This window comes from Populus nigra, chromosome 7 (assembly GCF_951802175.1).
Source record: "Populus nigra chromosome 7, ddPopNigr1.1, whole genome shotgun sequence".
Lineage (NCBI taxonomy): Eukaryota > Viridiplantae > Streptophyta > Magnoliopsida > Malpighiales > Salicaceae > Populus > Populus nigra.
In genome coordinates, this window is record NC_084858.1 from 13,060,293 (window position 1) to 13,085,858 (window position 25,566).

General features: G+C 34.4%; 6 protein-coding genes across 6 annotated transcripts; all 6 read left to right on the top strand.

Moving 5' to 3' along the window:
• Nucleotides 1-3,238: 3,238 nt before the first annotated feature.
• LOC133700062 (protein DOWN-REGULATED IN DIF1 11-like) lies at nucleotides 3,239-3,604 on the top strand. The gene has a single exon (XM_062123625.1). The coding sequence runs from the start codon at nucleotides 3,239-3,241 to the stop codon at nucleotides 3,602-3,604; it is 366 nt and encodes a 121-aa protein (XP_061979609.1).
• Nucleotides 3,605-5,616: 2,012 nt separating this feature from the next.
• On the top strand, nucleotides 5,617-5,982 carry LOC133700063 (protein DOWN-REGULATED IN DIF1 11-like). The gene has a single exon (XM_062123626.1). It carries the CDS (start codon nucleotides 5,617-5,619, stop codon nucleotides 5,980-5,982), a length of 366 nt encoding a protein of 121 aa, XP_061979610.1.
• Nucleotides 5,983-7,997: 2,015 nt separating this feature from the next.
• Nucleotides 7,998-8,363, top strand: LOC133700064 (protein DOWN-REGULATED IN DIF1 11-like). The gene has a single exon (XM_062123627.1). The coding sequence runs from the start codon at nucleotides 7,998-8,000 to the stop codon at nucleotides 8,361-8,363; it is 366 nt and encodes a 121-aa protein (XP_061979611.1).
• Nucleotides 8,364-10,373: 2,010 nt separating this feature from the next.
• LOC133700065 (protein DOWN-REGULATED IN DIF1 11-like) lies at nucleotides 10,374-10,739 on the top strand. The gene has a single exon (XM_062123628.1). It carries the CDS (start codon nucleotides 10,374-10,376, stop codon nucleotides 10,737-10,739), a length of 366 nt encoding a protein of 121 aa, XP_061979612.1.
• Nucleotides 10,740-12,754: 2,015 nt separating this feature from the next.
• LOC133700066 (protein DOWN-REGULATED IN DIF1 11-like) lies at nucleotides 12,755-13,120 on the top strand. The gene has a single exon (XM_062123629.1). It carries the CDS (start codon nucleotides 12,755-12,757, stop codon nucleotides 13,118-13,120), a length of 366 nt encoding a protein of 121 aa, XP_061979613.1.
• A 2,010-nt stretch (nucleotides 13,121-15,130) lies between these two features.
• LOC133700067 (protein DOWN-REGULATED IN DIF1 11-like) lies at nucleotides 15,131-15,496 on the top strand. The gene has a single exon (XM_062123630.1). It carries the CDS (start codon nucleotides 15,131-15,133, stop codon nucleotides 15,494-15,496), a length of 366 nt encoding a protein of 121 aa, XP_061979614.1.
• The last annotated feature ends 10,070 nt before the right edge of the window (nucleotides 15,497-25,566 follow it).

Genomic DNA, 25,566 nt, shown 5'->3' on the forward strand with positions numbered 1-25,566 from the left:
TAACATATTGGTTCTATTCAAAGCAGTGTTGTTGGCGTCGATTTGATCCTTGTGTTTTTCCATTGCTGCTAGCTTCTCGTCCAAATACTTCACCTTTTCACATTCCTTGTCAAGCTTTATCCTCATAACTTTTATCTCATTCTTCTTAACCGCTAATTCTGTTTCAATAGCCTCAAAACCTTTCCTTTTATTTTCTTCTTTTGCAATCTCCATCGAACGGCTTTCCAACTCCATATATTTCTTGTTCAAATCCTCATACTTCCCAATCCTATCCATCAATTCAAACTGGACTTGTGCAAATTTTTCTTGGAAATATTCTGCACTTCCTTGGCAATCGTTAAAGTCAATCTCCATTGCTTCAAGTTCAGAGCAACTTTGCATCCAATCCAAACTCATCCCTCTTAGCTCCTTCTCACTCCTTTCCCTAGCAATCTTCTCCTCACCCAGCTTTAACTCAAGCTTTGTTATTCGCGCATCTCTAGATTGTATTTGCTCATCTAGAAATGCTCTCCTTTTATCTTCTTTTAGCATCATTTCTTCCAACATTGCCTTGTCTTTTCTGCTTTTGCTCAACTCTATCCGAAGTTTTTCCACTTGTCTTCTCAACTCCTCTTCATTATTGACCCTTTTCCTCTTAACAGGCTCTTCTATAGTTTGGGGAGATTTGGCTTCTACACAAGGCATGGCTGAAGCAGCTAAGTCTCTCCATCTTGCATATCCTTCACTTGCACTTGGATCCTTTAAACCTTCTATCTCAACCAAAACCAAATGCTTCCAATCTTGTTTGACGATCTCTAAAACTTCTTGTGCAATGGAATCTTTGAACAAACCAAAGAATTGAGCAATTCCCATAGTCCTTGGAACAAACTGCATGCCCCCAAGTTGCCTTACCACTAGGGCAGGAGCATAACTCACATAACCTGTAATCCCTACCAATGGCACCCAACGTCTTTGTCCACAACTCATTAGGACTTCCACTGTCGTTACCCATGGTGCTCTCCACTTAAAATCACTATTAGGCAAACCTTCTAATTTGTCAACCCAACCTTGGTTATCTAGATCTCCCCATTCTTCTTCTTCTACTAACTTCAGGGGTCTTTGGGTGAACCACCAAAAATTATTGAAGACAGGTTTTTTTGTTTCGATATGGCTAACCATCCAGATATACAACAACTGCGTGCAACATCTCATTGCCCCTTTTCCGGTCCTCCTACAATGATTAAGCGTCAAGATAGTTTCAGCTAAAATAGCAACCACTGGATTGATTTGTGTATTCTCATACTCTACATAAGCAGCAGCGGCCTCCAAACTCACTAAACCCGTCTGACTTGGGAACAACACAAGGCCAAATATGCCCAAGGCAATCAATCTCTCTTTTTCTAATCCTGACTTCTTTTCCAGTTCAATTTCTAGCATCCTCCATTTCAGACCGGTAGCATTCTTTTCCAAAAACTTTTCCAAGTTGGAGATTCTGAGCAGTTTTGACAGTTCGGGGATGATCTTGTCAGATCTCAAAGGCAAATAAATCCGATACAGATTGTTTGGAAACTTAGTCAACATCCCATATTCCTCCATAGTGGGACATAGGTCTATGCTTCCAAAAGAAAAAACACCGGTAGTCTGGATCCCAAAAATGAACTATGGCTCGCACAGCTGGGCTTAAAACTTTTACCCTTGCAATTTCCATCAAACGTCCGTATTTATTAAAAAATGCATCCTTATCCACATTCTGAAAGTGAGTCGTTAACCTGTTCACCTCATTCATAATGCAATTCAGGTTCTTGATTGGTGACAGTTTCTTAGCATCGCTTCTAAGGCAGTCTCCTTCAGTCAATTGTGACAGTTCAGAATTTTTCCCATATTCTATGATGGAAAGTTTAGCAATGGTGGCCATTTCGTTCACAAGTCCTGCAATTCAAAATGCTTTGGGGGTTAGACTTGTTTTGATGCAAAAGATATTATGGATCATACACCCTAAGGATAGGTTCTAGTTCCTTTACGTGAGACATAGGGTAGGTTTACTACTTGGTCTCTAAAAAGGGTCTCTTGCTGTCCCAGTGATCGCCCTCGTAAAGGCAATATGGGGGTTCAGCAGATAGTGGGATGACAAATGTACCAATCACCATCAGTCTAAACACTCAGCAAAGAGTTGGGGTTTACACAAACTTAAACCTTGACTCAAGTCATAAGGCAAGCTGCTAGTTCCCCACTTAACTTAAAGTTTAATGTGTGTGCCCTCAAAAAGATAATAATCATAAAGTGATGAATGACTATATCATGTATGACAGAATGTAAAGATGCATGCTAAAGCTTTCGAACAAAGTATCATTCATATAAAAAAAACAAAAAGCAACATAGCATAAACAAACAAATTACCAAGCCTAGTCCTAGGGTCCCCAGTGGAGTCGCCATCCTGTCGCACCCTCACGAGCGGAGCGCGGCGTCGCGGCGATCCTCGGTTGGTTTCGGGGTCTTTGTTTTGTTTGTAAAGGAGTCGCCACCTAGTATTTGGTCACTAGGAAACCTAACTGGTCTTTCAGAAATTCTAAGGGCAAGGGACTCGTTGCGTAAAGGGAAGGTAAGCTGCTTGGTGTTTGGTTTGTCTTATAATTGCTATGGTGTTGGTGTTTTCTAATCCCATCAGTTTTCTAGGTTTTGATGCAAACTAAAATTATTAGGATAGAAATCCAAGGAAGTTCCATGTGCTTTAAAAGCTCATTTTCCCTTTAGTTTTTCAAGAGTTTGCGACTCGTAAATTGTGAGGAGGGAGAAAAATTTAGAAATCTAGGGTGCTTTTAAAAACCTATTTTTTTTTGTCTTAGTGTTTTATACTCTCATATCTCGTAAACCGTGGAATAAAAAAAATTGAAATGTCCTCGATTATAATCAAGGCTTCTTTCAAGGATTTGTGCGGATTTATTACTCCCAATAATATTTTGGATATTCGTCCTTTAAGGATTTCTTTATCCAAACATTAGCGGTGAATAATAGATGAATTCCTTCCAAAACAAGATTTTTATATTTTTTTGAAATATTGACCAATACCCTTTGGAGTTTTACAAACATGTTGTAAAATCCAGAAATGCAAGAAAATAATTTTTGTGTTTAAGAAATCCATGCAGAAACACATCTTCAAAACTTCAAATATTTTTTTTTAGAGGAAATTCAAAAAGATGTTAGGGTATTGGCCGTATGCAACACACAAAAAAACAAATTTTGATATATTGCTGTAACAAACATGGGAAGTTTTGGCAAAAACATCTCCTCAACACTGTTTCTTTTTATCGGTATGCTTATCATTACACCAGGGTTTGCGATTCGTACCAACGAAGAAAATCAAGAGCTTTCTCAACATTTGGAAGAGTGCCACAAAAAGGTGACAAAGCGTTGTGCAATAGAAATCTCTAATAGTATATACACCAACAATACCCCATCAGAATATTGTTGCCAAAAGCATATAACAACGGGGAAAGCTTGCCATGATGATTTCATAAAACTATTCATTTCGAAAGTGCCAAAGGAGAAAGTAACTTTTATTGCAGCCAAGGGTGACCAAATGTGGAACCGTTGTGCTGCTATAATAGCCTTGGCACCTGTTGCCTAAGCCCATTCTCTTCCACCTTGAATTGTACTAGTTTAAATTGTTTGCAATAACAAGTGTCTTTATGATGCACATGATGCACGATAACATTTAAGTCTTTGGATAACCACCATTTTTCACTTCTTTTTCTTACTATATTTCATTTTCTCATGAAACAGCCTAATGGGTTGAGCACTGGTAGGATTTGATATAATTTTTTATGTATTTAAATATGATGTTTTATTTTCATTTTCTCATAAGACAGCCTAATTGGTTGAGCTGAAGACACCATAATATTGTGGGTTGTAATAATATTTTTTTTTGCTCAGGTTTTATTTTCATGCTATTCCTTTTAAATCGGGTTGTTTTAGGATCAAACTTGATGGTCTGTTTCAGTTGAGTTTATATAGGGTTCTTGCGGCGTCGAGGAAAAAATCTAACACTCGGTTGATGGTTGACGTCATAACCCAGTTTCGGATCTCCCAAAATTGTTTTATAAAAAAATAAATTTTTTTTATTAAAAAGATCTAAAAAGAATCAGAAATTACAAAATCCAAGGGAAATGGGGAGATAAGTTTTTGAGCAACAACGGGTCAAAAAGCCAGAAGAATAGTCGCCTTGCGATATTTTGAGATGACAAACTGAAGAAAGGCTTAACGAAAATAAAGTTGAGGTTGAAATCCAGACTTGACCGTAATTGAAAGAATTCGTTAAGTTCAAGGACTTAATTAAATTTCCAATAGGTTTAATTGATTTAATTAAGGACTTAATTGAAGTAAAAATTAAGTTTGAAAGTCAATTGGGCAAAACTTGGAAGAATGAATTAATTCTATGCACCTAATTATACTTCTAATGGGATTCGTGGATTCAATCATGGACTCAATTGAAGAAAAATAAAGTTTGGATTCCTAATTCAGATCAATTGGCAAAGATTGGAAGATTAGGGACACAATTAAAGTTTTGAAAGGCTAATTTGGTTCCATCAGGGGCTTAATTGAAAGAAATTTAGAGTATGAAATTCAACTGAGGATCACATTGAAGAGATCCAAAAGAAAGAACAACTTTGTGAAAAGCGCTGAAATTCGAAGGTCTAATTGAAGAGGGCGAGGGGTGAAATTGCAAGGAATCCAAAATATTAGGGTGATTGGGGGCTTCGTTGCAAAGTTCCAGTGGTTTAGGGGCCCAATTGGAAAGGACTATAATTCCACTATTCATTGTCTTGTCTCACGAAGAACCTTAAAATTATTAAGCTTTCATTGGAGCTCAAGACACAATAATATTATGGATTATACTAATGGTCTGTTTTTTTGTCTTTTTTCCTCTAAGTTTTATCTTCATTTTCTCCTTTTAAATCGGGTTTTAGGATCGAAATTGATGGTGTTTTCAGGATTGAACTTCATTTATACCATATCTAGACATGCTAAGTCGGGTGAGTTGCAGCCTGGGGCAACTTGGCAGAACTCCAGTATTTCCACATAACATAACCTTTGTGGAGCCATGAAATATGTAGAAGCTAGACGCGATAAGTTCAGAACTCCAAAACTTGTTCACAATCTCTTGTATTGTGCTGTAGCGTTTTATTACTGGTACGAGATACAGTTAAGGTAAGATAAATGCATAGGTTAAGTTCGCATTAAAGAACAAGAGTTACATGATATTATTAACGTAACTAGAGTTTGTATGTTATCTATATTTGTAAACCATTTAATTGGATTATGCTATTGTACCAAAACAATGATCTTATTGAGCAATTTTCTAAATGTATCAATCTTTTTCGTATAATCAGTCTTCATGAAAATGTAACTCATAATTACTTAATTATGCTTGAATACGTCGCTATCAAAACCCTTTTAACAAGAACTAACTTTCTGAAACGGATTTCATCATCTCTTAACATACAAATATTAATCAATGCTATCAAATCAATTTAATGTTTTGAAGTATTTTCGTACCTATAAATTAGACTTGAATGATGTTATTTTATTTGCACCCATCAAATTTCTATCCAGGTACAAGAATATATTGCTGTAACAAACATGGGAAGTTTTGGCAAAAACATCTCCTCAACACTGTTTCTTTTTATCGGTATGCTTATCATTACACCAGGGTTTGCGATTCGTACCAACGAAGAAAATCAAGAGCTTTCTCAACATTTGGAAGTGTGCCACAAAAAGGTGACAAAGCGTTGTGCAATAGAAATCTCTAATAGTATATACACCAACAATACCCCATCAGAATATTGTTGCCAAAAGCATATAACAACGGGGAAAGCTTGCCATGATGATTTCATAAAACTATTCATTTCGAAAGTGCCAAAGGAGAAAGTAACTTTTGTTGCAGCCAAGGGTGACCAAATGTGGAACCGTTGTGCTGCTATAATAGCCTTGGCACCTGTTGCCTAAGCCCATTCTCTTCCACCTTGAATTGTACTAGTTTAAATTGTTTGCAATAACAAGTGTCTTTATGATGCACATGATGCACGATAACATTTAAGTCTTTGGATAACCACCATTTTTCACTTCTTTTTCTTACTATATTTCATTTTCTCATGAAACAGCCTAATGGGTTGAGCACTGGTAGGATTTGATATAATTTTTTATGTATTTAAATATGATGTTTTATTTTCATTTTCTCATAAGACAGCCTAATTGGTTGAGCTGAAGACACCATAATATTGTGGGTTGTAATAATATTTTTTTTTGCTCAGGTTTTATTTTCATGCTATTCCTTTTAAATCGGGTTGTTTTAGGATCAAACTTGATGGTCTGTTTCAGTTGAGTTTATATAGGGTTCTTGCGGCGTCGAGGAAAAAATCTAACACTCGGTTGATGGTTGACGTCATAACCCAGTTTCGGATCTCCCAAAATTGTTTTATAAAAAAATAAATTTTTTTTATTAAAAAGATCTAAAAAGAATCAGAAATTACAAAATCCAAGGGAAATGGGGAGATAAGTTTTTGAGCAACAACGGGTCAAAAAGCCAGAAGAATAGTCGCCTTGCGATATTTTGAGATGACAAACTGAAGAAAGGCTTAACGAAAATAAAGTTGAGGTTGAAATCCAGACTTGACCGTAATTGAAAGAATTCGTTAAGTTCAAGGACTTAATTAAATTTCCAATAGGTTTAATTGACTTAATTAAGGACTTAATTGAAGTAAAAATTAAGTTTGAAAGTCAATTGGGCAAAACTTGGAAGAATCAATTAATTCTATGCACCTAATTATACTTCTAATGGGATTCGTGGATTCAATCATGGACTCAATTGAAGAAAAATAAAGTTTGGATTCCTAATTCAGATCAATTCGCAAAGATTGGAAGATTAGGGACACAATTAAAGTTTTGAAAGGCTAATTTGGTTCCATCAGGGGCTTAATTGAAAGAAATTTAGAGTATGAAATTCAACTGAGGATCACATTGAAGAGATCCAAAAGAAAGAACAACTTTGTGAAAAGCGCTGAAATTCGAAGGTCTAATTGAAGAGGGCGAGGGGTGAAATTGCAAGGAATCCAAAATATTAGGGTGATTGGGGGCTTCATTGCAAAGTTCCAGTGGTTTAGGGGCCCAATTGGAAAGGACTATAATTACACTATTCATTGTCTTGTCTCACGAAGAACCTTAAAATTATTAAGCTTTCATTGGAGCTCAAGACACAATAATATTAGGGATTGTAGTAATGGTCTGTTTTTTTGTCTTTTTTCCTCTAAGTTTTATCTTCATTTTCTCCTTTTAAATCGGGTTGTTTTAGGATCGAAATTGATGGTGTTTTCAGGATTGAACTTCATTTATACCATATCTAGACATGCTAAGTCGGGTGAGTTGCAGCCTGGGGCAACTTGGCAGAACTCCAGTATTTCCACATAACATAACCTTTGTGGAGCCATGAAATATGTAGAAGCTAGACGCGATAAGTTCAGAACTCCAAAACTTGTTCACAATCTCTTGTATTGTGCTGTAGCGTTTTATTACTGGTACGAGTTACAGTTAAGGTAAGATAAATGCATAGGTTAAGTTCTCATTAAAGAACAAGAGTTACATGATAATATTAACGTAACTAGAGTTTGTATGTTATCTATATTTGTAAACCATTTAATTGGATTATGCTATTGTACCAAAACAATGATCTTATTGAGCAATTTTTTAAATGTATCAATCTTTTTCGTATAATCAGTCTTCATGAAAATGTAACTCATAATTACTTAATTATGCTTGAATACGTTGCTATCAAAACCCTTTTAACAAGAACTAACTTTCTGAAACGGATTTCATCATCTCTTAACATACAAATATTAATCAATGCTATCAAATCAATTAAATGTTTTGAAGTATTTTCGTACCTATAAATTAGACTTGAATGATGTTATTTTATTTGCACCCATCAAATTTCTATCCAGGTACAAGAATATATTGTTGTAACAAACATGGGAAGTTTTGGCAAAAACATCTCCTCAACACTGTTAATTTTTATCGGTATGCTTATCATTACACCAGGGTTTGCGATTCGTACCAACGAAGAAAATCAAGAGCTTTCTCAGCATTTGGAACAGTGCCACAAAAAGGTGACAAAGCGTTGTGCAATAGAAATCTCTAATAGTATATACACCAACAATACCCCATCAGAATATTGTTGCCAAAAGCATATAACAACGGGGAAAGCTTGCCATGATGATTTCATAAAACTATTCATTTCGAAAGTGCCAAAGGAGAAAGTAACTTTTGTTGCAGCCAAGGGTGACCAAATGTGGAACCGTTGTGCTGCTATAATAGCCTTGGCACCTGTTGCCTAAGCCCATTCTCTTCCACCTTGAATTGTACTAGTTTAAATTGTTTGCAATAACAAGTGTCTTTATGATGCACAAGATGCACGATAACATTTAAGTCTTTGGATAAACACCATTTTTCACTTCTTTTTCTTACTATATTTCATTTTCTCATGAAACAGCTTAATGGGTTGAGCACTGGTAGGATTTGATATAATTTTTTATGTATTTAAATATGATGTTTTATTTTCATTTTCTCATAAGACAGCCTAATTGGTTGAGCTGAAGACACCATAATATTGTGGGTTGTAATAATATTTTTTTTTGCTCAGGTTTTATTTTCATGCTATTCCTTTTAAATCGGGTTGTTTTAGGATCAAACTTGATGGTCTGTTTCAGTTGAGTTTATATAGGGTTCTTGCGGCGTCGAGGAAAAAATCTAACACTCGGTTGATGGTTGACGTCATAACCCAGTTTCGGATCTCCCAAAATTGTTTTATAAAAAAATAAATTTTTTTTATTAAAAAGATCTAAAAAGAATCAGAAATTACAAAATCCAAGGGAAATGGGGAGATAAGTTTTTGAGCTACAACGGGTCAAAAAGCCAGAAGAATAGTCGCCTTGCGATATTTTGAGATGACAAACTGAAGAAAGGCTTAACGAAAATAAAGTTAAGGTTGAAATCCAGACTTGACCGTAATTGAAAGAATTCGTTAAGTTCAAGGACTTAATTAAATTTCCAATAGGTTTAATTGACTTAATTAAGGACTTAATTGAAGTAAAAATTAAGTTTGAAAGTCAATTGGGCAAAACTTGGAAGAATTAATTAATTCTATGCACCTAATTATACTTCTAATGGGATTCGTGGATTCAATCATGGACTCAATTGAAGAAAAATAAAGTTTGGATTCCTAATTCAGATCAATTCGCAAAGATTGGAAGATTAGGGACACAATTAAAGTTTTGAAAGGCTAATTTGGTTCCATCATGGGCTTAATTGAAATAAATTTAGAGTATGAAATTCAACTGAGGATCACATTGAAGAGATCCAAAAGAAAGAACAACTTTGTGAAAAGCGCTGAAATTCGAAGGTCTAATTGAAGAGGGCGAGGGGTGAAATTGAAAGGAGTCCAAAATATTAGGGTGATTGGGGGCTTCGTTGCAAAGTTCCAGTGGTTTAGGGGCCCAATTGGAAAGGACTATAATTCCACTATTCATTGTCTCACGAAGAACCTTAAAATTATTAAGCTTTCATTGGAGCTCAAGACACAATAATATTATGGATTGTAGTAATGGTCTGTTTTTTTGTCTTTTTTCCTCTAAGTTTTATCTTCATTTTCTCCTTTTAAATCGGGTTGTTTTAGGATCGAAATTGATGGTGTTTTCAGGATTGAACTTCATTTATACCATATCTAGACATGCTAAGTCGGGTGAGTTGCAGCCTGGGGCAACTTGGCAGAACTCCAGTATTTCCACATAACATAACCTTTGTGGAGCCATGAAATATGTAGAAGCTAGACGCGATAAGTTGAGAACTCCAAAACTTGTTCACAATCTCTTGTATTGTGCTGTAGCGTTTTATTACTGGTACGAGTTACACTTAAGGTAAGATAAATGCATAGGTTAAGTTCGCATTAAAGAACAAGAGTTACATGATAATATTAACGTAACTAGAGTTTGTATGTTATCTATATTTGTAAACCATTTAATTGGATTATGCTATTGTACCAAAACAATGATCTTATTGAGCAATTTTCTAAATGTATCAATCTTTTTCGTATAATCAGTCTTCATGAAAATGTAACTCATAATTACTTAATTATGCTTGAATACGTTGCTATCAAAACCCTTTTAACAAGAACTAACTTTCTGAAACGGATTTCATCATCTCTTAACATACAAATATTAATCAATGCTATCAAATCAATTAAATGTTTTGAAGTATTTTCGTACCTATAAATTAGACTTGAATGATGTTATTTTATTTGCACCCATCAAATTTCTATCCAGGTACAAGAATATATTGCTGTAACAAACATGGGAAGTTTTGGCAAAAACATCTCCTCAACACTGTTTCTTTTTATCGGTATGCTTATCATTACACCAGGGTTTGCGATTCGTACCAACGAAGAAAATCAAGAGCTTTCTCAGCATTTGGAACAGTGCCACAAAAAGGTTACAAAGCGTTGTGCAATAGAAATCTCTAATAGTATATACACCAACAATACCCCATCAGAATATTGTTGCCAAAAGCATATAACAACGGGGAAAGCTTGCCATGATGATTTCATAAAACTATTCATTTCGAAAGTGCCAAAGGAGAAAGTAACTTTTGTTGCAGCCAAGGGTGACCAAATGTGGAACCGTTGTGCTGCTATAATAGCCTTGGCACCTGTTGCCTAAGCCCATTCTCTTCCACCTTGAATTGTACTAGTTTAAATTGTTTGCAATAACAAGTGTCTTTATGATGCACAAGATGCACGATAACATTTAAGTCTTTGGATAAACACCATTTTTCACTTCTTTTTCTTACTATATTTCATTTTCTCATGAAACAGCCTAATGGGTTGAGCACTGGTAGGATTTGATATAATTTTTTATGTATTTAAATATGATGTTTTATTTTCATTTTCTCATAAGACAGCCTAATTGGTTGAGCTGAAGACACCATAATATTGTGGGTTGTAATAATATTTTTTTTTGCTCAGGTTTTATTTTCATGCTATTCCTTTTAAATCGGGTTGTTTTAGGATCAAACTTGATGGACTGTTTCAGTTGAGTTTATATAGGGTTCTTGCGGCGTCGAGGAAAAAATCTAACACTCGGTTGATGGTTGACATCATAACCCAGTTTCGGATCTCCCAAAATTGTTTTATAAAAAAATAAATTTTTTTTATTAAAAAGATCTAAAAAGAATCAGAAATTACAAAATCCAAGGGAAATGGGGAGATAAGTTTTTGAGCTACAACGGGTCAAAAAGCCAGAAGAATAGTCGCCTTGCGATATTTTGAGATGACAAACTGAAGAAAGGCTTAACGAAAATAAAGTTGAGGTTGAAATCCAGACTTGACCGTAATTGAAAGAATTCGTTAAGTTCAAGGACTTAATTAAATTTCCAATAGGTTTAATTGACTTAATTAAGGACTTAATTGAAGTAAAAATTAAGTTTGAAAGTCAATTGGGCAAAACTTGGAAGAATCAATTAATTCTATGCACCTAATTATACTTCTAATGGGATTCGTGGATTCAATCATGGACTCAATTGAAGAAAAATAAAGTTTGGATTCCTAATTCAGATCAATTCGCAAAGATTGGAAGATTAGGGACACAATTAAAGTTTTGAAAGGCTAATTTGGTTCCATCAGGGGCTTAATTGAAAGAAATTTAGAGTATGAAATTCAACTGAGGATCACATTGAAGAGATCCAAAAGAAAGAACAACTTTGTGAAAAGCGCTGAAATTCGAAGGTCTAATTGAAGAGGGCGAGGGGTGAAATTGCAAGGAATCCAAAATATTAGGGTGATTGGGGGCTTCATTGCAACGTTCCAGTGGTTTAGGGGCCCAATTGGAAAGGACTATAATTACACTATTCATTGTCTTGTCTCACGAAGAACCTTAAAATTATTAAGCTTCCATTGGAGCTCAAGACACAATAATATTAGGGATTGTAGTAATGGGCTGTTTTTTTGTCTTTTTTCCTCTAAGTTTTATCTTCATTTTCTCCTTTTAAATCGGGTTGTTTTAGGATCGAAATGGATGGTGTTTTCAGGATTGAACTTCATTTATACCATATCTAGACATGCTAAGTCGGGTGAGTTGCAGCCTGGGGCAACTTGGCAGAACTCCAGTATTTCCACATAACATAACCTTTGTGGAGCCATGAAATATGTAGAAGCTAGACGCGATAAGTTCAGAACTCCAAAACTTGTTCACAATCTCTTGTATTGTGCTGTAGCGTTTTATTACTGGTTCGAGATACAGTTAAGGTAAGATAAATGCATAGGTTAAGTTCCCATTAAAGAACAAGAGTTACATGATATTATTAACGTAACTAGAGTTCGTATGTTATCTATATTTGTAAACCATTTAATTGGATTATGCTATTGTACCAAAACAATGATCTTATTGAGCAATTTTCTAAATGTATCAATCTTTTTCGTATAATCAGTCTTCATGAAAATGTAACTCATAATTACTTAATTATGCTTGAATACGTTGCTATCAAAACCCTTTTAACAAGAACTAACTTTCTGAAACGGATTTCATCATCTCTTAACATACAAATATTAATCAATGCTATCAAATCAATTAAATGTTTTGAAGTATTTTCGTACCTATAAATTAGACTTGAATGATGTTATTTTATTTGCACCCATCAAATTTCTATCCAGGTACAAGAATATATTGCTGTAACAAACATGGGAAGTTTTGGCAAAAACATCTCCTCAACACTGTTTCTTTTTATCGGTATGCTTATCATTACACCAGGGTTTGCGATTCGTACCAACGAAGAAAATCAAGAGCTTTCTCAGCATTTGGAACAGTGCCACAAAAAGGTGACAAAGCGTTGTGCAATAGAAATCTCTAATAGTATATACACCAACAATACCCCATCAGAATATTGTTGCCAAAAGCATATAACAACGGGGAAAGCTTGCCATGATGATTTCATAAAACTATTCATTTCGAAAGTGCCAAAGGAGAAAGTAACTTTTGTTGCAGCCAAGGGTGACCAAATGTGGAACCGTTGTGCTGCTATAATAGCCTTGGCACCTGTTGCCTAAGCCCATTCTCTTCCACCTTGAATTGTACTAGTTTAAATTGTTTGCAATAACAAGTGTCTTTATGATGCACATGATGCACGATAACATTTAAGTCTTTGGATAACCACCATTTTTCACTTCTTTTTCTTACTATATTTCATTTTCTCATGAAACAGCCTAGTGGGTTGAGCACTGGTAGGATTTGATATAATTTTTTATGTATTTAAATATGATGTTTTATTTTCATTTTCTCATAAGACAGCCTAATTGGTTGAGCTGAAGACACCATAATATTGTGGGTTGTAATAATATTTTTTTTTGCTCAGGTTTTATTTTCATGCTATTCCTTTTAAATCGGGTTGTTTTAGGATCAAACTTGATGGTCTGTTTCAGTTGAGTTTATATAGGGTTCTTGCGGCGTCGAGGAAAAAATCTAACACTCGGTTGATGGTTGACGTCATAACCCAGTTTCGGATCTCCCAAAATTGTTTTATAAAAAAATAAATTTTTTTTATTAAAAAGATCTAAAAAGAATCAGAAATTACAAAATCCAAGGGAAATGGGGAGATAAGTTTTTGAGCAACAACGGGTCAAAAAGCCAGAAGAATAGTCGCCTTGCGATATTTTGAGATGACAAACTGAAGAAAGGCTTAACGAAAATAAAGTTGAGGTTGAAATCCAGACTTGACCGTAATTGAAAGAATTCGTTAAGTTCAAGGACTTAATTAAATTTCCAATAGGTTTAATTGACTTAATTAAGGACTTAATTGAAGTAAAAATTAAGTTTGAAAGTCAATTGGGCAAAACTTGGAAGAATCAATTAATTCTATGCACCTAATTATACTTCTAATGGGATTCGTGGATTCAATCATGGACTCAATTGAAGAAAAATAAAGTTTGGATTCCTAATTCAGATCAATTCGCAAAGATTGGAAGATTAGGGACACAATTAAAGTTTTGAAAGGCTAATTTGGTTCCATCAGGGGCTTAATTGAAAGAAATTTAGAGTATGAAATTCAACTGAGGATCACATTGAAGAGATCCAAAAGAAAGAACAACTTTGTGAAAAGCGCTGAAATTCGAAGGTCTAATTGAAGAGGGCGAGGGGTGAAATTGCAAGGAGTCCAAAATATTAGGGTGATTGGGGGCTTCGTTGCAAAGTTCCAGTGGTTTAGGGGCCCAATTGGAAAGGACTATAATTCCACTATTCATTGTCTCACGAAGAACCTTAAAATTATTAAGCTTTCATTGGAGCTCAAGACACAATAATATTATGGATTGTAGTAATGGTCTGTTTTTTTGTCTTTTTTCCTCTAAGTTTTATCTTCATTTTCTCCTTTTAAATCGGGTTGTTTTAGGATCGAAATTGATGGTGTTTTCAGGATTGAACTTCATTTATACCATATCTAGACATGCTAAGTCGGGTGAGTTGCAGCCTGGGGCAACTTGGCAGAACTCCAGTATTTCCACATAACATAACCTTTGTGGAGCCATGAAATATGTAGAAGCTAGACGCGATAAGTTGAGAACTCCAAAACTTGTTCACAATCTCTTGTATTGTGCTGTAGCGTTTTATTACTGGTACGAGTTACAGTTAAGGTAAGATAAATGCATAGGTTAAGTTCGCATTAAAGAACAAGAGTTACATGATAATATTAACGTAACTAGAGTTTGTATGTTATCTATATTTGTAAACCATTTAATTGGATTATGCTATTGTACCAAAACAATGATCTTATTGAGCAATTTTCTAAATGTATCAATCTTTTTCGTATAATCAGTCTTCATGAAAATGTAACTCATAATTACTTAATTATGCTTGAATACGTTGCTATCAAAACCCTTTTAACAAGAACTAACTTTCTGAAACGGATTTCATCATCTCTTAACATACAAATATTAATCAATGCTATCAAATCAATTTAATGTTTTGAAGTATTTTCGTACCTATAAATTAGACTTGAATGATGTTATTTTATTTGCACCCATCAAATTTCTATCCAGGTACAAGAATATATTGCTGTAACAAACATGGGAAGTTTTGGCAAAAACATCTCCTCAACACTGTTTCTTTTTATCGGTATGCTTATCATTACACCAGGGTTTGCGATTCGTACCAACGAAGAAAATCAAGAGCTTTCTCAACATTTGGAACAGTGCCACAAAAAGGTGACAAAGCGTTGTGCAATAGAAATCTCTAATAGTATATACACCAACAATACCCCATCAGAATATTGTTGCCAAAAGCATATAACAACGGGGAAAGCTTGCCATGATGATTTCATAAAACTATTCATTTCGAAAATGCCAAAGGAGAAAGTAACTTTTGTTGCAGCCAAGGGTGACCAAATGTGGAACCGTTGTGCTGCTATAATAGCCTTGGCACCTGTTGCCTAAGCCCATTCTCTTCCACCTTGAATTGTACTAGTTTAAATTGTTTGCAATAACAAGTGTCTTTATGATGCACATGATGCACGATAACATTTAAGTCTTTGGATAACCACCATTTTTCACTTCTTTTTCTTACTATATTTCATTTTCTAATGAAACAGCCTAGTGGGTTGAGCACTGGTAGGATTTGATATAATTTTTTATGTATTTAAATATGATGTTTTATTTTCATTTTCTCATAAGACAGCCTAATTGGTTGAGCTGAAGACACCATAATATTGTGGGTTGTAATAATATTTTTTTTTGCTCAGGTTTTATTTTCATGCTATTCCTTTTAAATCGGGTTGTTTTAGGATCAAACTTGATGGTCTGTTTCAGTTGAGTTTATATAGGGTTCTTGCGGCGTCGAGGAAAAAATCTAACACTCGGTTGATGGTTGACGTCATAACCCAGTTTCGGATCTCCCAAAATTGTTTTATAAAAAAATAAATTTTTTTTATTAAAAAGATCTAAAAAGAATCAGAAATTACAAAATCCAAGGGAAATGGGGAGATAAGTTTTTGAGCAACAACGGGTCAAAAAGCCAGAAGAATAGTCGCCTTGCGATATTTTGAGATGACAAACTGAAGAAAGGCTTAACGAAAATAAAGTTGAGGTTGAAATCCAGACTTGACCGTAATTGAAAGAATTCGTTAAGTTCAAGGACTTAATTAAATTTCCAATAGGTTTAATTGACTTAATTAAGGACTTAATTGAAGTAAAAATTAAGTTTGAAAGTCAATTGGGCAAAACTTGGAAGAATCAATTAATTCTATGCACCTAATTATACTTCTAATGGGATTCGTGGATTCAATCATGGACTCAATTGAAGAAAAATAAAGTTTGGATTCCTAATTCAGATCAATTCGCAAAGATTGGAAGATTAGGGACACAATTAAAGTTTTGAAAGGCTAATTTGGTTCCATCAGGGGCTTAATTGAAAGAAATTTAGAGTATGAAATTCAACTGAGGATCACATTGAAGAGATCCAAAAGAAAGAACAACTTTGTGAAAAGCGCTGAAATTCGAAGGTCTAATTGAAGAGGGCGAGGGGTGAAATTGCAAGGAGTCCAAAATATTAGGGTGATTGGGGGCTTCGTTGCAAAGTTCTAGTGGTTTAGGGGCCCAATTGAAAAGGACTATAATTACACTATTCATTGTCTCACGAAGAACCTTAAAATTATTAAGCTTTCATTGGAGCTCAAGACACAATAATATTATGGATTGTAGTAATGGTCTGTTTTTTTGTCTTTTTTCCTCTAAGTTTTATCTTCATTTTCTCCTTTTAAATCGGGTTGTTTTAGGATCGAAATTGATGGTGTTTTCAGGATTGAACTTCATTTATACCATATCTAGACATGCTAAGTCGGGTGAGTTGCAGCCTGGGGCAACTTGGCAGAACTCCAGTATTTCCACATAACATAACCTTTGTGGAGCCATGAAATATGTAGAAGCTAGACGCGATAAGTTGAGAACTCCAAAACTTGTTCACAATCTCTTGTATTGTGCTGTAGCGTTTTATTACTGGTACGAGTTACAATTAAGGTAAGATAAATGCATAGGTTCAGTTCGCATTAAAGAACAAGAGTTACATGATAATATTAACGTAACTAGAGTTTGTATGTTATCTATATTTGTAAACCATTTAATTGGATTATGCTATTGTACCAAAACAATGATCTTATTGAGATAATCCAAGTACTAGTATGGACGAGATCAGCAATGCTGCTGTCATTCATTATAATGGAAACATGAAACCTTGGCTTGACATTGCAATGAACCAATACAAGAATCTCTGGACTAAGTATGTAGACAATGATATGGAATTTGTTCAAACGTGCAATTTTGGCCTTTAGATGAATTCTGGTCCTGCTCCATCATTGGCCAGGTAGACAGCAATGAGCTGTAAGTGTTCATACTGGATTACTTCTATTTACCAAAATTTTGGATCCGATCATTAGTTGTCACTTTCAAAGTGCTGTATTCAACCAAAATGGTTTCGTACACGCAGAAATGATTCTTTTGAATGAAATATTTTTGACGAACTCCAGCAATTCACATATTGTGCTACGAGCATTTTGACATGTTACATAACTTCTATATTAACTGTAATTTCTCTTATCTTAGTGTTATGCTTACTATATGACTCATGCAAGAACCTTTTGACTAAACTTGGCAAGTCTCACTATATCATATGCTTATCCAGCTTAACTAAATAGCATGAAGGTCAACCTTAGGAATTAGAGGTCACAATACATTATGTGCGGTTTTCACATTTAGTTTTGTTACATCTTGATTCCTCTATCCTTGTGACCCTCGTAATCTTGTGTGCATGCTATCTTTTGTGCAACTTTTTATAACTCCAATAATTTTCTTCTTGTTTGTTTTAACTTAACTGCTCCAAAGATAAGAATTGTGCAATAGACATGGGTTTGTGGACTTTGGAGGTCACTTGGCATTGTTCTATCTGTTTGTTGGACATTTAAATTGAAATCTGTAAGTAGATTGTTGATCTGGAAATTGTCGGTCTATATGCAAGGTACTATTCTTTAATTGAGAACTATAAAAGATGCTTTTGGGAAGATGGCAGTGCAAGTCAGAATGCTTAGGCTGATGATGGCATAATTAGCAATATGATGTTGCTGAGAGTGATGGTTAGTGAACAGCATCTGAAATAAATTAGGAATTCTGGACATTCTGTTTGGGGCAATGGGCTGGCATAACCACTGTTCTGCATATTTAGAATTTTAGCTTAACCTCTAGATAATTGCTTACCAAGGCCAGTTACCTCACTTTTAGGGTTGCAATCAACTTTCTCCCTCATGGAAGCCTCCAAGAACAATTTAAGATTACTTACAAACTAGGGTTCTTATAAATCTCAAATTCTAGAAACAAACTTAGGTGCAAATATTTTCTACATGAGTTACTCTGAGGCTCTAAGAAAGCATTATGAAGAGCTATAGAGTAGCACCTGCTATTGGATGATAAACCTATCTCGCCACAGATGCTGGAACACGGCCAGCTATGGCCACTAGATTCTTGTAATCTAACCATCAAGGCATGGGTCTGTTGGTAAGGCACTACAAGATTTCACAGTTTTACCGACGGAATTATTTTGTCGGTGTGTGATTAGAAGTTCGTCAGTGATTTTTTTACCGACGTCATCACCGACGGATTACGTCCGTCGGCTTTCCTTTCGTCGGTGATTCCACCTTCCGTTGCTATATCGGTCGGAAAAACAGAAAAACCATTTGCCGATGGGTTTACAGATGGAATTTGCGCGGCAAAAAAAAAGGATTCCCGCTTGAAATATACCGACGGAGTTGTAGTCCATCGGAGATATTGTGATTTACCAACGGAAACTAACCGTCGGTAAATTTGTTGGTGAGTGTACCGACCGAATATATCCATCTGTAAATTCATCGGTACTAGTGGCAACTACTGTTAAATGCCGACGGATTAATTCCGTTGGTAAGTCTATCAGTGAGTGTTTAAAATACCGACCGAATTAATCCGTCGGTAAAATCCTTGGTAATAGTTTTTTTCTGAATTTGTTTTTAAAAATTTATTTAGGATATATAATATAAAACTATATAAATTAATTGTAATACAAACCAATTATGCAAATAAAATTTATATTAAACATAAAAAAAACAAAGTTAAATAATATTCATTACAAACTGAATATGTTTCAAGAAAAATATTAAATGAAGTTTTAAAGGTAAATAATGTTTATTACAAATTAATATAAAGGTGGAGCTGGAGGAGAAGGAGGAGATCCTGGAGGAGGCTAGTGGTTATACGGCCAAAAAAGATTAGGCGCACATGTTCCACTATTTGCCATGTTCATAATCATTTCGCGAAGCTGTTCATAAGCCGCTTTTTGTTGTTCATAAGTCGCTTTTTGTTGTTCATACTCCGCTTTTTGTTGTGCTTGAGACGCTTTGATTTGCTCAGACTCCGCTATTTGTTGTGCATGAGACGCTTTGAGTTGTGGGTACTCTGTTGATAGGTTATTGTATTTCTCGGTGAGCTGAGCTGTGTGTTGCTGCAAGGCCACGAACTCCTTAGATTGGGAGCTCGATATTTATTGGGAGCTCCCAATGGTTGAAACACTACAGGTCGACCGCAAGTTGTCGGCCATAGTGTTGGAGAGCCCGTAAACCCGATTTTTATCGGGTCCCCCTGACGAGCCAACCTCCATCAACAAATCCGGATTGAATTCCGGATGGGTCAAAAAATCGTCCCCGTATCTCTCCCTCAACCGATTATTATAGGTTTCCTGAAAAAAAAATCATCATATTCAATACAATAAACATAATAACTTACAAAATAAAATGGTTGAACAAACATACCACGAAATGTTGAGCACAGTTATCAACAAACTGTTGCGCTCCCTTCTGGCGGTCTTGACTCCGCACGTGCGTCTTAACAAACAGCTCCATCGGGCTCAGCTCACGTCCAAGAGACGCAGCCTATATTGAAAAAAGATATATTAACAACAACTGAATTTATCGATATATTTCATTTAAATTAATCTTACCATCCATTTCGCATGTGCAGCAAACGGAACGGAGCCGCCAGTGTGCGTTGTCACCCCGCCATGATTGGCCGATTCCGGTTGCCAGCACCGGACTGTGAGCGTCGTGTGAACCGCTCAGACGTCACGTGCTCAAGATAGTGATATATCTTCCAGGATGTATATCGGTTTGAAATCCCTCCAAACTGCAACATCGTTCCAGCCTTGAAAACCCCTATCCCTCCGGGTTTTTTTTGCATTTTTTTGTGCTTCATACCAAAAATCACGCAACCAAAAATTACATTTCGAAACATAAATTTTTGTCTAAAAAAAATCTTGTATTGTTTTCGATCTTACCTACCGCGTGATTTTCCCACACCCTCCTCACAACAGGTGTTATGCTCACTGTCCCAACAGAATTTGTGTTGTGTATAAATAAACAAGTTTGAATAAAAATAATAATTTATTTACAATTATATTAATAAGCTGAAAATTATAAATTAATACCAACCTCAAACCTGTTAAACCATGTATTGATTTGAGGCATCCATTCATGATGCTTGGATATCTGACTCCATTGAAATAATGGAATCTCCATCGATGATTTAAACGACGATGATATTACTTGGGCAACTTCAATGTTTGTGAACCTGAAAATAAATGAAATAAATTCAATAGTGAATACTTCATAAATTATGTTGTAATTAAAAAAAAAAACTAAAACCTTAACAAACTTACATTGAAAGGTCGTCCTTCCACTGTGCCTCGTACTTGTGGGTAAATTGATTCCGCTACGAAGGCACGCCGCCTCTGCGCTGTGAAGTACGGTTGGAAGAGGCAGCATAGGTTGACGACGTAGATGGTGTAGGTGCCTCTTCTTGAGATGCACCTAAGCAAATATCATCATCATTGCTAGACGAACTAGCTGCGACCGTACTTGAGCGACCAACTCTGGTTTTCGTTCTACGCATCTACACAATTTTATACAAATAATTATATAATTAAATTCAAATGTAAAAAAAAAATCGACAACACCTCCCCTATACCGGATACTACCCAAATCCACAAACCTGCACATATTAACAATAGCCACAACCAATTTACCCAATCTATACTAATTATTCCAACATATTCAATTACTAATCCTAAGGTAAATTCAACATTAAGAATTACAATTCAACAAATTATTCAATAATTATGCCAATACAACAAAACAATAAATTAAAAAAAAATCTAGAATAACAATCAAAATAAATGGAAAAAATTAAACACAAAGCATGCAATAATAGAGTAAAATTAATAATTATTCCAACATATTCAATTACTAATCATAAGGTAAATTCAACATTAAGAATTGCAATTCAACAAATTATTCAATAATTATGCCAATACAACAAAACAATAAATTAAAAAAAAAACTATAGAATAACAATCAAAATAAATGGAAAAAATTAAACACAAAGCATGCAATAATAGAGTAAAATTAATAATTATTCCAACATATTCAATTACTAATTCTATGGTAAATTCAACATTAACAATAAATATTCAATAAATTAACTAATAATAATTATGCCAATACAACAAAACAATAAATTAAAAAAAAACTCTAGAATAACAATCAAAATAAATGGAAAAAATTAAACACAAAGCATGCAATAATAGAGTAAAATTAATAATTATTCCAACATATTCAATTACTAATTCTATGGTAAATTCAACATTAACAATAAATATTCAACAAATTAACTAATAATAATTATGCCAATACAACAATAAAAAATATTCAATAAATTCAAAAAACAAACTATAGACTTTAGCAATGAATTATGCAAAAAAAACTATAAACTTTATCTACATTACAAAAAATACACCAAAACAAAAAACATAACAAAAAAATAGCAAAAAAAACCCTTAAAGTAAAATGAAATAGAAGAAATACAAACCTTTTAAACTGATGGAGATTCATGAGATAAGATGCTAGAGATCGCTGGTGAAACCTTTGAAGAACGGAGTGAAGAACTGAGAGGAAAAGAATCGGTGAAAAACTAAGGAGAAGAAAAAATGAACTGAAGAGGCAGTCGGGGGGACTTAAATACCAGTTTTACCGACGGATTTAAAATTAATTATTATTTTAATTTAATCCGTCGGTGAGGTGTTAAAAATTCGTCGGTAAATTTTGAATTTCACACCAAATTTTTCAATGACCGTCCATATTTTTCGTGGTCTGTCAGTAAATCTGTTGGCAATATGACGCGGTCAGAGATGCATTTAATGCACAACCCTTGGCATTTCAAGTAATTATTTTCAAAATCTCTGTGAAATACCGACGAACTTAAGGTCGTCGGTTTTGCCATCGGTGATGTGGTGGCATTTCAAGTAATTATTTCCAAACTCTCTGTGAAATGCCGACAGACTTAAGGTCGTCGGTATTGTTGTCGGTGATGTGGTGGCATTTCAAGTGTTTATTTCATTTTACGAAATATATCATCCATGATCAATAATTATTTCAAGTAATTATTTAGTAATTGTGGCATTTTAACTAATTATTTCAAGTAATAAATATTTTATGTTTCAAAATATATCATCCATAATCTAAATTATATGAAAAAAAGGGTTTTACACAAGGCTTTATTTTGGTAGTTAGTCAGAATTTTCTTCTTCTTCGTCATCAATTGAATTATCATCACCTTCATCGCAATCTTCAATATGAATATCATCTTCTTCATCGATATTTGCTTGTCCGGTAAAGCTCAAAACAAAATTCAACTCCTCTGCGCCAACATCAACAAGACTATCATCGAAAATACGAAAATTTGAATTTTCTTCCAATTCAATCGAAAGAGCAACTCGATATGGTTCAACCACCTCACTAACTTGAAAGACTTCATCTCGCACACTTGTGTCTTCATTGTCATCCTGAACAACCTCGACACAACCCCAGGGTTTCATTTTTAAAACTGACAACCAATCCACTCTTGATCGATCCTTTCTAAATGAAGGGGTGTATGTGTAATAAACTTGTTGACATTGCTTTGCGAAAACAAATACATCATTTATGTTGCGGAGTCTAGCTTTTGAGTTGATTTCGACCAGACCATAGTGCGGATCAACTCTAATTCCTCTGTCAGTTGTGTCATACCAATAGCATTTGAATAAAAACACTATATTCGGCTCGTTATGATATTGCAATTCGACAACCTCTTCTAATCTACCATAGTAGTCAACTTCTAACTCACTACTAGTGGATCCCTTAACACAAACACCGCTGATTGTGCATCAAAAGTATCATTAAGTCTCTCATTTTACATATGTATTTATTATTTTTATTTGGGTTTTTTATAATAATTGATGTGCTTTTTAGTAATGAAGCTTCTTTTAATGTCTCGATAGGTTTTTGGAGCTTAAATGAATTATTTCAGAAAATTCAACGTTGGAATTCAAAACAAAGAATTGAAGAGAAATTTAGTTGAAGATTGAAGCAAATCTTGGTTCAAATAAGTGCTCCAAATTTGCCCCAAAAATCAATTCTAGTCCAATTCTAGAAAAGAATATCATATGATCTATTTCAAGCCCAAACATGCCTTATATTGTGTGCAAACTTCAACCATCAAACACTCAAAGTTTCAATGTCAATCTTAGCCCAAATAATAGGTACATTTGTATCCTTATTTGATGCTTAAATCAGCCCCAAATCAGCCCCAAATCACCCTCTAAATCAGCTAAAACACAATCCATGATCCTACATGTCCACAGAATAAATAACATTTGATTTATTTGGGTAATTCATTGATCCAAGAGGGCAAGCACATGGATGGAAAGCTAGAGGAGACATTGCGACATTATTTTGGATCAAAAGAAGAAAGAGACAACTCATAAAGGAGGAAGAAAAACGTGCACCAAAGTGTTCTCCAAGCTGGTCTGGTTTGATTTTCCAGAACACCTTTCGGTGTTTTGTCCATAACTTTTGACTTCGATGTCCAAATGAGTTGTTTTTTAATGATCTGGAAAGCTAACAGAATGACCTATAAATATGTCTCTAATAGCCATCTCCAGGGGATGCTTCGAACAGGGTTGAATTGCTGTCCAAAGTTAGAGTCAGATTTGTGCCCGAATTTTTACTGAAATTGTGTTGTGTTCTTCTTTATAAATTTCGGTTCTTTAGATTGTAAAACTTATTATTTCAGTTTGATTTAAGTTATTTCATATTTATTAAAGTGTTATTACATATAATCATGGTTGGCTAATCTCCTTCTTGGATCCAAATCAAGGATGATGGTGGTTGAGGTGAGTTCTTTAAGATATGAATGAATCTTAATGTCTATCTGTTCATTTTCTTCATGAATGTTTATTATTGCAAAGAAATTTTAGAAATCATTTAGGTAATGTTATAATCTTGAATTTTTATGCACAAACCTTAGTTTTGGTATAGAGATTGCTTGATTCAATGTCTTACTTAATATGAAAGTACTTGTTTATTCTTAAGCAATAATCAATCTTTATCTTTTTAAACTTCATTGTAATATCTTCCGATCTAATATCACCATCGTTGATATTAGGTTGAGTTATCTTATATATGTTGAAGGAATCACCAATACATCACCATTAAAATTGATTTGGACCAGGACTTACTTTTTCTTGTCATTTAAAATCTATTTACACTTTTTCATCTTTGAAAACAAATCCATCAATTATTTTCAACCAAGTTATTGTTAATTTAATTTCTCTTGAGTTTTTTTGTTACCTAGCTTAATTTCCAGATCTAGCTCTTTGTGGATATGGCCTCGATCTTACCGAGTTAATTGCTACATCGCACACTCGTGCACTTGCGAGTTAAAATAAGTTGAACATAAAGAGCGGTCAAGCAATTTTGGCGCCGTTGCCAGGGAGCTAGCAAGCAAAGGTAACAAATTTCTATTTGATTATTGGAAAACAAAAAAAATACATAAAAATAAAAAATCAAATGGCTGGTTTAACCGCCTAAAAAAAAAATATATTGACCTCAACTTTTTGGATATTGGACTGTGGACTAGACTATTAATTGTTGGATTTTGGTTGATTCAACCATTTTTATTTTATTGTCTATTCTAATTAGTTTCTAATATTTATTGTTTATATTATAAGGATAGTTTTACCGCCTCTTGTTTATTTTATTTTATTTTTCTGTTATTATTTTTCTTATATTTATTGTCTGAAGTGCTTGGCCGGTATTACCGCCTCTTGTTCATTTGATTTTATTTTGTTGTTTTGTTGTGATTATTTTTCTTATATTTATTGTTTGAAAGTGCTTGGCCGGTATTACCGCCTTTTTATTCATGCTTGTTATAATTATCTTTTAATGTTTATTGTTGTTATTTTTCTTATATTTATTGTCTGAAGTGCTTGGCCGGTATTACCGCCTTTTTATTCATGCTTGTTATAATTATCTTTTAATGTTTATTGTTGTTAATATTGCTTATTAGTTGGAGAATTTCTTAATTTGTTGTATTTTTATTTTTGAGCTATTACTTTATCTTTT